Raw genomic sequence first — 17,605 nt, forward strand, 5'->3', positions numbered from 1 at the left:
TGCTGCTGTCACAATCCCTGGTACAAAACGCACACCAAACATTGCCTCCCCACAGACCTTCAGGCCATGCTACCACCCCTATATGAAAGACGCCGTACCACCCGATTATTCACGAACCTTCCAAGTCACGCCCTTGTTCCCCCAGTTGCCAGAACATTGCTCCCTGGACAGAAGCTCCCTTCTGCTTCACTCTGCTGTCCGGATACATAATTGCCTCCCTGATGAACACATTGTAGGCGAAATCACCGATTCTGGTGTTCAGGCCTTCAAATGCCAAGCTCACACATGGGACATCTCCCAACTTCACCCCACGCTTTGTAGGGATTGAGTCTTTGAGCTGTAGTGAACCAATGATTATGCCGATGAGATGTAGTAAAGACTGATATGGCTATTGTTCACAATTGCACCCAATTACAAAAAAGCAATACTCGCAGCTGTAGGTAGCGCAAGCACCGGGCAAAGGCAGGGCACCCACCCCCTTAAGCCTGAGAGACATCTCTAAGGGTTCGTAAGCGTCTCAATGCAGCGGGGACACACGGCTGCGGTGCGGAACGCAGGTGAACGCAGTAGGGACATAAGGCTGCACTGTGGAACGCAGGTGAACGCAGGTGAACGCAGCTCTCATTGGGAATCGTAATGTTTTGACTGCAGGAGGAATCTGATGAGCAATGAAGATCTTTTTTTTGTTTCCCCACAGATGTCTAGTACAGGCACGGGGTCAGCAAAGCCAGCAAGCCAGCCAGTCATCCAGGACTCGCGTTCACGAGTCAAGGGCATTTAGGACAAACACACAACCCAGTTTATGCAACGTTTATTTAAAGTAAGCCATGAACCAGAAAAGTATTCACCATAAACAATATCGATAACAGTAAGGCATTTGGACATCGATCCAGGTACTTGGGCACAGGAGTAAAAATTTAGCTTTTTGTGACAATTTCTACATTGGTAGTAAGCACAGGATTTAAGCAGAAATAAAATAAAAAAATACAGAATTCGGTGTAAATAAATTACTACGACCGTTTCGATAACAAAGTTTGATTCTCAGGATGTCCACCGTGAGTTTCGCGTCAGTCGCTTTGCGAGGCAACGCGGTGAATACAAACATGGGGAAAAGATTTTACACTTCACTTCATTTGTCAAGCAACATAAAAACTCAAATTGATTTGAATCAACTTATGACGATGCGGGGGGGTTTTTGTTTCTTTTTTTTGGTCCACGTACAAAACGGAACTCTGGGCGCGTTTTATTCTTTCCGCAGTGCATTTGAAGTCACGCAAAGAAAGCAGAGCGAATTCGTTTTCAATCTGGAACAACCGTCACGCAACAACGCAGCCGGTAATCCCCACCGACGCTTATTTTTCCATTTTTCCCATTTACAAGATAAACCTGAGAGCTTCGATTGCTGTACGTAATGTGTCCCACAAGTAATCAAATCAACATTTCCGAGTACAAAAAAAAGAATTGTAATGATTTAATGTCGTGATCCAATTCAACCTGTTCCATTCCTCATGAGCCCCAATGGTCCCTGATGTTAATCACCGGAAGCCTCGGCGAACAGGGTGACTGTATCACACCAGTCCCGACCCGGAGCGAAACGTTTATTTTACGCGACGGCGCTCTGTATGTATGCACATACAAATGTTGAACTTCTTTCGCACCGTACGTAGCCAACCGTGCCAATCACATGCAAATTGGAGGTGCGGGGCGGGGGGGATAACAAACCAAACACAAGAAGCAGTTCTGAAGAAATGAGTTTTCAATCTAGATTATTTGAAAGTAGATATCTCCAGTGGCTGTCCTAATATCGAAGCGTCTGCCAACACGTCCGTAGTGCCACGCATTTGTTGTTTCGCCCACCCACCGAATTCTGAAGTGGATGAATCACGTTACCCTGAGACTTAGCTGAAAAGAAGCAGGCGGAGCTTCTTGGCGACTGCACGAAGTGGCTACTGGTGCTATCGTCGTTCTTAGCACTGGCACCTGCCCGCAATCTCGCGTAAAACTCGATTCGCGCGCCGCCAGTTTGTTGCACCGATATCCTTCTCCCTCGCACCTCCAATTGTCACGGTTGGCTACGTACGGTGTAAAGAAGTTCAACGTACATACAACGCGCATTTTTTTGGCAATAAAAACACGATTTGCCAATGCCTACTGGCACAATGGAGAAAACCGTGACACGTTTGGGCAAGACGTAAATCTGGTGCAAGGCAGGGCTTTACTGGCAACTGCATTCACGCTCACCGGGCCAAGCAGCAGCAGCATCGCGCGAATCAAATGGCAATTAAAATTTTGCGGAAGCACAAACACTGTTGCATGTCAAACGTGATATTCAAGTGTAACCATCAAGCATTACGTGTGTAAGTGCAGCATATTACATTGTTCACTCGTTGAAGTTATGGGGTTTTTTTTATTTAAGGGGCAGTTTTATTACAATGATCATATTTTTTCATGAGCCAAACATTCACAATAGATAATTTAAATCTACAATGTGATGATATTCTTTAGTTCTTTCAGTAAAGTCACGTAGATACAAGAAAAATAATAATGAAGTGAATATTTTTATTTACTTCATTTTTTATTATTATTTTTATATCAACGTGACTTTACCGAAAGAACCAAATAATATGAATTCCTGCAGTCACGAAAGTTTTAAGTCAAAATACAATGTTCAATTAACTCATCACAATGTGATGAGTTAACCAATGCACCTGCATTGTCAACAGCACCCAGCTGTAGAGGCGACTGTGCCAGGGGTACAGGAGGCTCAGGACTGTGCCAGGGGTGCTAACGCTGCTTTACTCAGCTCCCGGGTTTAAGCTCAAGCTTCTCGTCTGAGGTCAAGTCAACCTTTCATATGCATCCTTTCATAACTTGGCCAGGAAATCGATCGCGGCAAAAATTTGGGTTTATGAATAAAATCTGCATTTATTGTCATTTATTTTGATAGCTCGACGCATCGATATTAAGCCACATTTGAACATATAGGGCAGTACTACACCGGAGCTGCGCCATAAATAAATAAAATCACAATTACTTTTTTCTTTTCCCCGCACTTCGTGAACCCCGATCAAAAAATCCTACGGGGTGGTGGTGGTGCATCAACATCAGTTCACGTGATGCCGAAGCGGCCGGAAGACGGAAATGTTCGTTAAAATTTGATGTCAGAACTGTTTTAAGAGCAACCCGGTTATGTTACGCTGCACCGGTACATATACCGCCACATGATACATTTCGTCAAAAGTTTACAGCGGTTGACATTCGTCACTGGACTCTCCTGAGCCACTGCTTACAAACTCCCATAGCGGGGGCCCTTGCTCACACAAAACTGAACATTTTGCCCAGCTCCCAACCGCCCCCATGCAAGATCGCACGAAGCGAGAGCCACGTGAAAGTGAACCCCCCCTGGCAAGGTGAGCAGGCTGGGGGGGGGGGGGGCGAAGTGGGGGGCCCTGTCCGGACAGGTTTCGAAAATCTGCAGCGCCAACAAGGGGGCGCTCCGAGAGCCTCGCACCCGAGCCAGAGGACTCGCGTTGCTACGTGCGTGCTAGCTAGCCATTACACCCCCCCACCCCAGCCCCCCGAGCTCTCCCGAATGCAACATCCAACGCCTGCAGCCGTGCACACATGGGCAGTGTGGTGTAGGGGCGCTCCGCGCAAAGTCATATGGCCATATGGCGCGCATTTCCCTTACATGGGCGGAGACCCGAAGCGGGCGGCAAATTTTTACCCCGCCGCAAAACGAATAAAGCCCGCGAACACGCACGTGCATGCACGCGAACAAACGCACGCGGAAGGATGCGTGTACAAATTCACACACACACAAATAAAACCCCTGACGAGGACACAAAAGAGACATGTAGATGCTCGCAACAAAGGGCAAAATCAGTCTCCAGGGGGAAGACGGGCAGGGGACACCGGGGCAAGTGTGGACGAGCAAAGAACGACACGAGACGCACGGCGAACGTATCGGCGCGCGCACGTATTGTGTCCGCACCACCCCCCCCCGTACCCCACCACTGATGAGCGACAATGCCCAGCAACACTTGGTGGCGGAAAAGCACACGAGGGGTACGCGTGCCAAACCAGCTGGGGCTTGCTGAACCAGCTGGGGCACGCCTCCGCGTCCCCCCCTCAGTACTTGTTGATGCCCAAGAAGCGCACTCCGTGCAGCTGGGGCAGCTTGGGGATGAGGACACTGAGCAGGGAGACGGTGTTCACCGCAAAGTGAGCCACCTCGTATTTGGTGTAGAAGCTCGCCAGGAAGTACCTGCAAACACGATCGGATCAGCCGCACACCCCCGCCCCCCAACGGCAAAAACCAAAAAAATGTCATTCGCGCGGAGGTTTTGAATTTTAATTACCCCAGCCGCACGGCATCGTGGGAACCGGTATCGCTTCCGAGGTGGCGAGCAGCCCGGTAACAAATACAAAAAATTAAAACATCGAATTGCAGAAATCTACATCGAATTGCAAGTTTGAGAACGTGCCCTGACTTTAACACGTGGATTTTTCTCCGGGTCCTCCGTTTATTTTCCCCTCTACATTTACAAGCAAAGTCACGCATGTTTAGAGTATTTGGCTGCTGCTATAAATTTCCACATGATGATGATAAGCGGCTTCATGGAGCTATAATTTTGCGATGCCCAGGTCACTTCTGAAATATAGCTATATAGCAGCTTAGTGGGCCGCCTTACATGGTAAAATAAAAACAAATATTTAGTGTAAATAGTTGATACTTTCAAAGGTGGAGTGCACCACCACCACAACTCGGCGGCGATTCCCATCAGGTGAGAAGAAGGCAGAGCCAAACTTTAAACCCCCGTTTTAGAGATTTTAACAAGCGTTAGCTTTTTTACATCATGCAGATTGGGTGGAGTTTGTAAATACTGAAGAGACCGTTCTGGACCATAGCAAGAGGCAACACGTAACGTTGAATGCAGTTTATGTAGTTTACGCAAAAGGGTAATTGTGTGAATGTTTATACTAGAACTAATATGGTTACATGGTTAACCGATAGCCTCTAACCGGCCTGTGTGTGATTATATGAAATCTCTGAGCGACAGTTGATGTTTTAGACTCAAGCAGTCCCTCCGTTAATATTTTTGTAATACGTTCCATTAAAACTACTGTTAATCGAAATAACTGTTAAGTTGAATTCACTTATAAGTTGAAAAATAAGCAAACATCATCAAGTCTGCAAGAGAGCCGTTTTTCCACTACCAAAACAGAAACCGTAATGTAAACAAAGCCAGGCAAGGTCTAAACGCTCATAGATGGGCGTCACTGATTGGCTGAGGTCGTGGCTCAGCCTAACTTACGAGCGCTCGGTTTGGCCGATATTGCCCCCCCCCCCCGCGTGCACAATGTAAACAGGTCAACATAAGTCACAACGTTAACGTCAGTCGTAACCATGGGATCCTATGGGAGGCAAAACGTTAACCGAAAAACCTTCAACTGATGTCACTGTTAATCGAGGGACTACTACGGTACACCCAATAAGGTTACATAGCGAAGTGATGGCCTCTTAAGAGGCCTGCGTGTGATTGTACAAAACTCTCTTGGGGGGGCTCAAAAACTCACAGGACAATAGGGCTGATGGTGAGGAACTTCCTGGAGGCAGTGTACTGGAAGCCATGGTCCATCTGCTCCCAGTAGGTGAGGAGGCGTGCCCGGCCCTGGTCCGGAGTCTCAAAGGGGGTGCCTTTCAGTGTGTGGAGGAACAAATACATTCCCTGCAACGTGACAAGCACACAGCCACTCCATCATTGTCATTGTCGTGAACAGGTGTGCACCTTCACAAACGTATGGTCAGTTCTCCTATAACGCCACGGTAGTAGCTGCACTCCTGAAGAACACCGCGTTATGGAAACAAAAATCCAGTTATGATAACTGATGTAAAGCACGGTCCGCAATAATGCGAGAGATGCACAACGCAGGCCTGAACAAAGACTGAGGTGTGTGGGTAGCGTCTAGAACTATCCAGCAGCATCCCAATGCCTTGTGTGATGCTACGCCGAGGCAGCCGTATGACTGCTTATTCCTAATCGCGTGACTTCGTTCCATTCACTCGATCGCGTTATAGATCCAATTCGCATCCACGTTATGCAAAAATGTGTTCCCCAATACATTAATCGCGTTATACAAGAGGGAAAAAAGTATTTGATCCCCTGCTGATTTTGTACGTTTGCCCACTGACAAAGAAATGATCAGTCTATAATTTTAATGGTAGGTTTATTTGAACAGTGAGAGACAGAATAACAACAAAACAATCCAGAAAAACGCATGTCAAAAATGTTATCAATTTATTTGCATTTTAATAAGGGAAATAAGTATTTGACCCCCTCTCAAACAGAAAGATTTCTGGCTCCCAGGTGTCTTTTATACAGGTAACGAGCTGAGATTAGGAGCACAATCTCAGAAGAAATCAATAAATCAGATTCCAAACTCTCCACCATGGCAAAGACCAAAGAGCTCTCCAAGGATGTCAGGGACAAGATTGTAGACGTACACAAGGCTGGAATGGGCTACAAGACCATTGCCAGGCAGCTTGGTGAGAAGGCGACAACAGTTGGTGCGATTATTCGCAAATGGAAGAAACACAAAAGAACTGTCAATCTCCATCGGCCTGGGGGTCCATGCAAGATCTCACCTCGTGGAGTTGCAATGATCATGAGAACGGTGAGGAATCAGCCCAGAACTACACGGGAGGATCTTGTCAATGATCTCAAGGTAGCTGGGACCATAGTCACCAAGAAAACAGTTGGTAACACACTACGCCGTGAAGGACTGAAATCCTGCAACGCCCGCAACGTCCCCCTGCTCAATAAAGCACATATACATGCCCGTCTGAAGTTTGCCAATGAACATCTGAATGATTCAGAGGACAACTAGGTTAAAGTGTTGTGGTCAGATGAGACCAAAATGGAGCTCTTTAGCATCAACTCAACTCGCTGTGTTTGGAGGAGGAGGAATGCTGCCTATGACCCCAAGAACACCATCCCCACTGTCAAACATGGAGGTGGAAACATTATGCTTTGGGGGTGTTTTTCTGCTAAGGGGACAAGACAACTTCACCGCATCGAAGGGACGATGGACGGGGCCATGTACCGTCAAATCTTGGGTGAGAACTCCTTCCCTCAGCCAGGGCATTGAAAATGGGTCGTGGATGGGTATTCCAGCATGACAATGACCCAAAACACACGGCCAAGGCAACAAAGGAGTGGCTCAAGAAAAAGCACATTAAGGTCCTGGAGTGGCCTAGCCAGTCTCCAGACCTTAATCCCATAGAAAATTTGTGGAGGGAGCTAAAGGTTCGAGTTGCCCAACGTCAGCCTCGAAACCTTAATGATTTGGAGAAGATTTGCAAAGAGGAGTGGTACAAAATCCCTCCTGAGATGTGTGCAAAGCTGGTGGCCAATTACAAGAAACGTCTGACCTCTGTGATTGCAAACAAGGGTTTTGCCACCAAATACTGTCATGTCTTGCAGAGGGGTCAAATACTTATTTCCCTCATTAAAATGCAAATCAATTAATAACATTTTTGACATGCGTTTCTCTGGATTTTGTTGTTGTTATTCGGTCTCGCACTGTTCAAATAAACCTACCATTAAAATTATAGACTGATAATTTCTTTGTCAGTGAACAAACGTACAAAATCAGCAGGGGATCAAATACTTTTTTCCCTCACTGCATATCCAAATCGCGTTATGAAAACAACACACATGATAGGGGAATGGACTGCAATTTGTTCATCCTCAGAGATTCAAGACTCCTGCGAAAGGGGAAGATCCTTGCATGGGAATATGGGCTGAATTGCTTGTTCCAGAATAGTTTTCTCAGGGGAGCAGGGAATTTAAGCAGCTACAGAAAACCCACATGAGAGAATTACAAAGACAGGTTCTCTCTTTTTCTTCGGCTGTCCATCGCAAATGATGATGACTGCGCAGAAGAGCCAGCAGCGGCCCAGCCCTTGAGCAGAAGCATCAGCCGCACTGTGGGAAAGGAGTTGCTGCTCGTCTACTGAATGAGATTTGTGTTGTGGCATTGCTGCTGCTGGTGTTGATGATGATAGGGCTTTTGCCCTTTCTTCTTCAACCCTCTTGAATGAGTCGGCGACAGACACTTCACTGCTTACGGTTGGCTGATATTTCCTCCCATGTGTTCCACATTAATATTGGACTCTCATGAGGTGTCTGTTAAAGACATCTTTGGAACACAAGAGATCTCCCCTATAGCTTATAACAGACTGTTGGGGCAAGTGCTGTTAGTGAGCATCTATGAAGGCTGCCATGGCACACTAAGGGATGGGTGGCCAGCACCACACCCGGCCGCCTTTGTCTCACCAGTAGCAATGTTTGCACACCGCACCAGGTACTAATTTGAGGCTGAGTCGACCTAGGGGAGGCACAGGACCGATTCAGATTATCATCACTGATGTTGGCCGTGAGCGGGAATCGAAACTCGGGTTCGTAGCGCAGCGTGCTAACCGCTACGCCACCACACACCTACCCGCTGCACTGCTGCCGCCTCCAAGCCACAGCTCCATCAGCTTTGGTGGAAGTTTCGTAAATCTGCTCGATCCACAGACCCGCACTGGATCACAAGCGTGTATAAACTGCAACCCAGCTTCTAAAACCACTCATGCGAGATGCCTTCAATTCTTCGTGCCATATTCAACGGCTCACTCGCAAAAAGTTAATCCGCAGGTGGATTCAGCCACCTGTCGCAACTCAAGTCTGCTTTAGAATCTGAGTTGGTCTAGTTTCCGCCCAAAGAAACGCAGCATATGGGTTAAACTTTAAATCTCAAAGCACTTGCTTTGCGACGCATTCTCTTAAAACAATGGAAAAAAAACTGGAAACAATTAAAATTTTTCCAGGTAAGGCCCACTGAACTATATAGCTCTTTTCAGAAGCGACTTGGCGATCATAAATGATAGCTCAACGAAGTGGCTAAATTCTAAATGTGATGGAGAAAACCCGGAGGATGCGGACAAAAATCCATGTGACCACAGGGAGAGAGACACGCAAACTCCAAATAAACAACAGCAGGCGTCAGGTTTTGGATAAAACGCATGACTTCCTGCTACCAGGCGAGGTAGTTAACATCTAATAGCCACCGTGGCACCCTGTTCTCCTGCACAGACCACACATGCGCCACTCCAGTGGACACCGTGTCACAGCACAGGTCTCTCCACCTCGGCCTGCCAAGTGTGACGAGTTCCCAGCTCTGTTTACCTCTTGCATGCTTCAAAGTTTAGTCTCCGATGCATCCTCATTCATCTGAATGGCAGCTACATTTTACACTCTACCTAAACCCAAACTTCATTGCGTTTCACACGTACGTATGTACAAACTGTTCTCCTATAACGCCGGGTGTTTTAATTTTATATTTATCACATTCCTGCGGAGGGAGCTGGTAAGAACGTTGGGTTGTTCGGTCAATGGCGGCGTGGTGTTCCGCAAATATGGCCGACTGTGAGGGCGGGCACAAGCCGGCGTGAGTAGGTTAAACGTTGATCAGGGCACCACGGGGTGACCAGCCCCTCCCCACCCAGCCCCTCCCCACCCTCCCATCCCAGCCCCTCCCTACCCTCCACACCCAGCCCCTCCCCACCCTCCCCTCTCCACCCAGCCCCACCTCTCCCATTGTTGGATGCACGACGGACGGACACAATAATCCCCTGTGGGCTGGTGTAACCAGGAGGTTCCTACCAGTATAATACGATTAATTTATTGGGGAACATATTCTCTTTGGTTCTTTCGGTAAAGTCACGTAAGTAGAAAAATCTAATTAAAAAAATAATATATCACGACGTTTCGATCGCAACACAAGAGGTCATCCTCATAAATAAAAATTCATCCAGCAGGTCCACTGCTGGATTAATTTAATATATTATGTTTATTTTAATTTTATTCTTCTACCTACGTGACTTTACTAAAATAACCAAAAAGTATGGATTCCTGCAGTCACGAAAGCCTCAAATCAAGATTGGGGAACAAATTTTATAACACGAATTGGATATAATGCATGGAGTGAACGGAACTTTGTCGCGCGAGTAGGAATAATGCTTGTACAGCTGCCTCGACATAGCATCGTCGCACAAGGAATTGGGATGCTGCTGGATGCTTCTATATGCTACCCACGCATGTCAGTCTTTGTTCAGGCTGCATACACATCTCAAGCATTATTGCGGACTGTGCTTTACCCCCTATATTATATATATTATTAATTATAACGCGATTTTCCCATAATGGAATATATACTGAACTTATTTTGCATCGTACGCAGCCAACCGCGCTCATCGGAGGTACGGGCAGGCGGACAGGCAGTGAAGGATGACAAAATAAACACAAAAAGAAAATGTCAACTCAACAAAGTGGTCTTCACACCTGATGAGGCTGAGTTGTAATTACCGGCGAAACATCACGGTACTCGAATTGTAAATATTGTGTGGGTTTACTCTCCAACAAACAATTGGTTAGTGTGGAACTAATCACTAATTGTCACGTTTTGTTTACGTAACAAACCTTGCTAATTGGGCTGCATCGGGTGTGTTTGCGGGTTTGACGACACCATTTATATTCACGCGATCTAACCCATCAAAAAACCTCTATCCGGACATAAAAAGCCGTGGTAAATAAATAAGTTCTCAATCAGCCGGCCTGTAATCATCAGCGGTCCGCGGACCTCCTCACCACGTTGTGGATGACGTTGGTGAGCGTCCACACGACTGGGACGCTGACGAAGGGGATGGAGAGCAGCACGACGTGCAGCAGGAGCACGGCCAGCACGTACGAGAGCCACATGCCGCGGCTGTTCATGACGCGCGTGTTGGGGTTCACCTCGCTGTGCGCCACGCCGACGTTCATCGCGACGGCGGTGGTGGGGCCCCCCAGGGGGGCGCTGGTCGAGCGCTGCTGCCGCCGCTACTGCCGCTGCTGCCGTGCGCTGCTTTCGCTGTCGACGCAGAGCACAGCGATGGCACGGGGAAATGCGGCAAAATGTTACAGATTCGTACGCGTGTGTGTCTGTTTGTATATGTCATTCCTTCCCTTCTCTACGCTTGCGAAACATGGACCTCCTAATGGAGCATCTTCGCCGGTTGGAAACATTTAGGCTGGCCTGCCTACGATCCATCCTGGGTTTAACCAGGCTGGATTGTGTGAGGAGCTCACAAATCATTGAAAGATCTGGGCAAAGCCCCATCGGTGAGCTCCTCCGGCAGGCAAGGCTGCGTTGGCTGGGTCATGTAGCCCGCATGCCCAGCCACCGCATGCCTAAACAGCTTTTGTTCGGCTGGATCGAGGGGGCTAAACGGGCGCGGCACGGGCTAGAGAAGAGATGGAGTGATGTGGTACAGGAGAACGTGGAGCTGAGTGGACTTGCCGATGACTGGTACCAGCGGTGTCAAGATCGGCCTCTGTGGAGGAGGCTCGTGAAGAACGCTACTGGGCAGTTGGAGGCAGTCGCCCTCCAACAACAACAGAGGGCGGAGGAGCGACGCTCACAACAACGAGCGGAGCGCCGGGTGGCTAAAGCATAGCAAGTTGGTACAGTAGGGGGCACAGGTGGTGCATCAGCCAATCATCTTGGTCATCTCGGTCAGTCGACCCGTGACACCTGGGTCTGCCCCGTGACCTCCTGCCAGCGGGCGTTCGACACTTCACGTGGCCTCAAGATGCACTTGGCCTGGCACAAGCGTCGTGGTGACGTCACCGCCACTTAGTGGCGAATGGCGGTTGTTGTTGTTGATATGTTTGTCTGTGTATGTTGTGTAAGTATGTTGAACTTCTTTCGCACTGTACGTAGCCAACTGTGCTAATCGGAGGTGCGGGATTAGAATCGCACTGTGCTCATCATTAAAACAACGATCAGTGACGTTTGTCTGTCAGCACCACAACAGAAAATGAATAGCACTCACGGAAGAGGAACGGTGTGGCACAAGGGTGAGCTGAGTTGGCATCAGAGAGCGAGAACACGACGCACAAAATACACAGGGGGTCTTCGATCAAACTTGACGTTTCATTCATCTTCCCCAGGATGTGTGTGTGTGAGTTAGAATGGAATATGTTTAGATAAGCAAAATACCCCGACACGGGTTTGCATTTCAATGGATGGCATCAGCATTGGCGTGGCCTTAAATGAAGTCGACAAAGTAACTGCAGGTAATTTCTTTGGCAGACTTTAGTCGAGTCGAAACAGGTATGGATAAAACTTTTCTGTGATACCACAAACTTTAGATACAGCAGAATCTCGATTATCTGCGCTAATGATGGGGAGGGCGACCGTGGATAATTCAAAATCGCAGATAATCCTAAAATATACATTTTCCGCGGATCTCCATTCCAAAAACCACTGATATAAGTATACATTATCTATAAGTTTATCTGCAATCGCACAGTTTAGTAAATTAAAACTCACAAAATTATCGGATAACTTACTCAAAATGAAGCACAACTGACGATTTCGATTGTTACTCTTCGATTTAGAACGAATACCCACGGTCGATGCGCGTGCTCAGTGTTAACACGTGGCCCACTAAGTGGACAGCAGAAGAGCCACGCCAATCAACATCAAACTCTGCCCACTGTTGTAAAAATATGGCAACTACTGTACTGTAGGGCCGATCACGTGGATTTCGGATTAACCGAAGCACATATTTCTTCGGTTTAAGCACATGACTTGTAATAAACATTTCCAAGAATAATGTGTATAAGTGTTTTTAGATGATTAATTTGGGCTTAAGGGAAAATCCACGAGTTATTCATTCATGTCAAAATCTCAGGTGCACAGTTCATCAGCTAAACCGCACGCGGATAATCGAGTCTACCGTGCGTCAAATTATGTTAACTACAAAAATCACAGGACGCCATTGCGTACAGAACTCACACTTCGTATAAATTTCGGAAGGCCGAAACCCTAACAAGGCCAAGTTAAACAGAAACAGGTGAATATATAAAACTTATATATTATATGAAGATGGTCCTTTCACTTTCACGGCGTCAGGCACTCCCAACAATTGAGCCGAGCTCGTGGATAGTTCTGCGAGGTTTACTGTCAAATTTGGTCCAACTTCACCCATACAAATCGGGCAGAACGCACTCTCAGCCAAGTCGCATTTCAAACACCCATGTGCCCTTCTGTCTGGTTGACCACGACTGTACGGGTGTGTGTTTTTCATCGGTGCGGGTCGCTAACAGCACTTGCCCCAACAGTCTGTGAAGGCTATAAGGGAATCTTTGTTTTGGCTTTGTGCGTTTGCAATCGCTAAATATGATGCCCTTTACCGGGTGAAAAATTACCAAATTTGAGGAAAGCCTCAGCAAGTCGTCTCTAAGACTTTGTTTTTAGAAGGTTCCTAGAGGATGGGAATGCCTGGTCAATTGCAATAAGTGGTGCTTCGTGTGGAAGGAAATCTAAAATAAAAACCTCACCGCGTGGACACTCAGAGCTGCCGCACAGACTCAACACAAATCCACAACTCTGCTGCCATCTCCTGGCCAATCGACGTCAACAACACGAGGTTACTATCCGGGCAGTTTGACACATCTCGTTAGAACCAAAAAACAAGGTCAAATAATGTTACGAAGCATCGGAGATATTTTATGCTTGAGTAATGTAAAATATGTTCACGAGCTAAATGCGAATCTTGAGATATTCTGCTGTTGCTAGCCACGCTGAGAAGTTCGTGTCGTGTCGCTTGTTCATCCTGGGTTGCATGGCCACACAGTCGTACCACTGCATTTCATGTATGTGTGCCACGAGGTATCTCTGCGAGTTTCTATGGGTTCACTAAATGGTTCCATAGTTTTAGTTCCATGGCCACACAGTGCCACGACTCTGGCTTGTCTGTGACTTGGTCATAAAATGGGCGTACAGTGTGCGTGGGGGTGTGTTGGATGCCTGTGTACGTGTGTAACTGTGTGTAACTGTGTGAATGTGTGTAACTGTGTGTGTAACTGTGTGTGTGTGTGACTTTGTGGGGAGCGGTAGTGTAGCGGTTAGCGCGCTGCGCTATGAACCTGGCGACCCGGGTTCGATTCCCGCTCACGGCTAACACCAGTGACGATTATCTGAACCGGTCCTGGGCCTCCCCTAGGTCGACTCAGCCTTAAATGAGTACCTGGTGCGGTGTGTAAACATCGCCACTGGGGAGACAAAGGCGGTCGGGCGTGGTGCTGGCCACCCACCCCCTCGTGTACCGTTCCGGCCTTCATAGGTGCTCGCTAACAGCACTTGCCCCTACAGTCTGTTAAGGCTATACGGGGGATCTTTATCTTTGTGTGTGACTGTGTGTGGCAGTGGCGGCTCGTCAATAGAGGGCGCAGGGGCGCCGCCCCCATCAATATTCAAGAAATATACATATGCAAAATGTATATAAAAATACATAAATAAAATATTTTTTTCATACGATGTGCCGGCTGGTAGTAAGAAAAGCATCAGCATTTAATAAAAACTGGCTTTAATCGGTCAACTATTTTCTATGTTTTTCAATGTGTTTCATGCGGGGCGCCGGACAAATGGATGTCTATGTGAGACTTTACATTTTCGGACAGCATGTGACCTGAAGCTGGTCTCTAATTGGTTTCTTAAAGATTCTCCTCGGGGCGCAAGTCGTTGCGTCCCTGGCCAATCAGAATTGGATACATGTTATTTTATCCAATCTGATTGGTTCTCGTCACCTGTCATTCAAATTTACGCTGTAGGCCACTACTGCGAGTGCGAAGGCGACACCACTTTGACACTTGCTAGGCTGATCAAATTTTTTGTGTAAACAATGGCAGCAGTTCATCCAAATTCTGTAATTTATTTACAAAAAAACCCTTTCACAAGGCTTTCGCTGGAAGAAATAAAAAAGATAAAGGATCTCGGACCGGACCAACCCGATTTACAAATCCAGCAGCAGGCCAGTGACAGAGGACGAAGCTACACACGAAGCTTCACCCGCGCTTGTTATGAGAAACGGAGGTGGCTGGCTGGATGTGATGTTAGCAATTCTCTTTTTTGTTTTCCCTGTCTTTTATTTCAAAGTGTCGGCACTGAAGTTTTGTGGACAACGACGGGGGTAAGAGACCTCAAACATCTCTCTGACAAATGCAAACGTCATGAAAGTAGCTGCAGCCATATTGATAATAGCATGAAACTAACGTTTTTATGTTCAAGTAGGAAACATGCTTTTTGGTACTTTGGTCTGAAATGTATATAAAAGAGAAACATTTATGTTCAAGTAGGAAACATGCTTTTTGGTACTTTGGTCTGAAATGTATATAAAAGAGAAACATTTATGTTCAAGTAGGAAACATGCTTTTTGGTACTTCTTTTGGTCTGAAATGTAAATAAAGATCATCAAAATTTATATTCAAGTAGTCAAAATGGTTTTTGGTACTGCTTTATATTTATTTGCCCCCCTCAATAAAATAAAAAAAATGCGCCCCCCCAAAAATAAATATCACCAGCCGCCACTGGTGTGTGGGTGTCTGTATGTGACTGTGTGTGTGTAACTGTGTGTGTGAATGTGTGTGTGTGGCTGGCCTTCATAGGTGCTCGCTAACAGCACTTGCCCCAACAGTCTGTTCCAGGCTATATGGGGGTCTTTGTCTTGTTGTTGTGGCTGTGTGGGTGTCTGTGTGTGTAACTGTGTGTGTAACTGTGTGTGTAACTGTGTGTGTGTGACTGTGTGTGGGTGTCTGTGTGTGTGTGGCTATGTGTGTGTGACTGTGTGGGTGTCTGTGTGTGTGTAACTGTGTGTGTGTAACTGTGTGAATGTGTGTGTGTGGCTGTGTGGGTGTCTGTAACTGTGTGTGTAACTGTGTGTGTGTGACTGTGTGTGGGTGTCTGTGTGTGTGTGGCTATGTGTGTGTGACTGTGTGGGTGTCTGTGTGTGTGTAACTGTGTGTGTAACTGTGTGAATGTGTGTGTGTGGCTGTGTGGGTGTCTGTAACTGTGTGTGTAACTGTGTGTGTGTGACTGTGTGTGGGTGTCTGTGTGTGTAACTGTGTGTGTAACTGTGTGTGTGTGACTGTGTGTGGGTGTCTGTGTGTGTGTGGCTATGTGTGTGTGACTGTGTGGGTGTCTGTGTGTGTGTAACTGTGTGTGTGTAACTGTGTGTGTAACTGTGTGAATGTGTGTGTGTGGCTGTGTGGGTGTCTGTAACTGTGTGTGTAACTGTGTGTGTGTGACTGTGTGTGGGTGTCTGTGTGTGTAACTGTGTGAATGTGTGTGTAACTGTGTGTGTGTGACTGTGTGTGTGGAGAACGGTGGCGCAGTGGTCAGCGCGCGGCGTTACGAACCCAGCGACCCGAGTTGGATTCCCGCTCACGGCCAACACCGGTGATGATGATTATCTGCACCGGTCCTGGGCCTCACCTAATCCGACCCAGCCTCAAATGAGCACCCGGTGCGATGTGTGAACATCGCCACTAGGGAGACAAAGGCGGCCGGGCGTGGTGTTGGCCACCGACCCCCCTCATGTGCAGTGGCGGCCCTCAAAGGTGCTCGCTAACAGCACTTGCCCCAACAGTCTGTTAAGGCTACACAGGGGATCTTTGTCTTGTTGTGTGTGTGGTGTTCTTCCGCGAATATTCGCGAATCCCGGTCACGGCCGACAACGCCGGTACCTGGTCCAGGACCTCCCCGAGGTCGACTCAGCCTTAATTTTGTACTGGACAGCTGTGCAAAAACACGCTTCTGATTCTGGAGGGGTGTTCAACTATACCCACTCACTACCCACTCTAGAACCCACTCTACAACCACTTAACTCTCTGTACCCACTCCTCACTCACCACCAACTCTTCCCTGCTACCCACTCACTATCCACTCTACTCACTCTACCCACTCACCACCAACTCTTCCCTGCTACCCACTCACTATCCACTCTACCCACTCACCACCCACTCTACCCTTGAACTCGCTCACCGCACTTGGCCCCCCGGCAGCCCGCGTGGGCCACACGGGGGCTGCGTCGTCTCGAGTCGCCGAGTTCGCTGCCGTCACCAGCGCCGGGGGAAGAGTTCCTTTGATGGCGAGAGCGCGAAGGTGCACCTAGCTTGGCACCGTCCCAACCGACTGCTTGCTGTTACGTGGCTGTGCCAAGTGTAGAAGTACCGTGTTTGTTTACTGCTGCTGCTGTTGCTGTTTGCGCCTCACTCTCAACTCCACTTCCCGAATCAATTCGCCAACTTTTCCCCACGCACCTGCTTCACATTTCCCAGCACACATTATCGGTGGCTCGCAAAGTCCTCGCGCCCTATTGGTCGCCGCCAACCGCCCCGCCCCCCCTCTGGAATCTATCGACCAATAGGAAAGCGAACTTGTCGTGAAGCTGACCCCGCCCCAACCGGCGACCAATGGAGATCGCGGCTTATGCAGACTGCGAAATCAAATTATTTGCGGGGGTTGCTTCCGCATTTCTCGCGCGAGCTCTCGCGAGATTTTGGCCCCTCCCCCCCTCCCCCCGCGAGGTTTTGGCCCCCCTCCCCCTCCCCCCGCGAGATTTTGGCCCCTCCCCCCGCGAGATTTTGGCCCCTCCCCCGCTCCCCCCGCGAGGTTTTGGCCCCCCCCTCCCCCCGCGAGGTTTTGGCCCCTCCCCCCTCCCCCCGCGAGG

The 17,605-nt window shown here is 48.0% G+C and overlaps 1 protein-coding gene across 2 annotated transcripts; it reads right to left on the reverse strand.

Annotated features, from left to right (window-relative positions):
- Nucleotides 1-794: 794 nt before the first annotated feature.
- On the reverse strand, nt 795-17,205 carry LOC133358193 (ORM1-like protein 3). 2 transcript variants are annotated; one of them, XM_061576413.1, is made up of 4 exons: nt 17,107-17,205; nt 10,698-10,959; nt 5,581-5,732; nt 795-4,267 (listed from the first exon to the last, which is right to left on the reverse strand). In XM_061576413.1, the coding sequence occupies exons 2-4, from the start codon at nt 10,869-10,871 to the stop codon at nt 4,132-4,134; spliced, it is 462 nt and encodes a 153-aa protein (XP_061432397.1). In that variant the 5' UTR covers nt 10,872-10,959; nt 17,107-17,205; the 3' UTR covers nt 795-4,131. The 2 variants fall into 2 exon arrangements, with proteins under 2 accessions (XP_061432397.1, XP_061432396.1); XM_061576412.1 differs by having other exon boundaries at nt 16,918-17,205.
- Between the last annotated feature and the right edge of the window lie 400 nt (nt 17,206-17,605).

Source organism: Lethenteron reissneri, chromosome 61, assembly GCF_015708825.2.
Source record: "Lethenteron reissneri isolate LAM-NWPU_2019-01 chromosome 61, ASM1570882v1, whole genome shotgun sequence".
Classification (NCBI taxonomy): Eukaryota; Metazoa; Chordata; class Hyperoartia; order Petromyzontiformes; family Petromyzontidae; genus Lethenteron; species Lethenteron reissneri.

What these genes read in the sequence shown, in the direction of transcription:
- LOC133358193 (XM_061576413.1), bottom strand. Translation starts at nt 10,871, where the DNA reads ATGAACGTCGGCGTGGCGCACAGCGAGGTGAACCCCAACACGCGCGTC. An exon ending in CCAACGTCATCCACAACGTG is followed by an intron (nt 5,733 to 10,697) that starts GTGAGGAGGTCC and finishes GTCACGTTGCAG; the next exon opens with GGAATGTATTTGTTCCTCCA. An exon ending in ACCATCAGCCCTATTGTCCT is followed by an intron (nt 4,268 to 5,580) that starts GTGAGTTTTTGA and finishes TCGTGTTTGCAG; the next exon opens with GTACTTCCTGGCGAGCTTCT.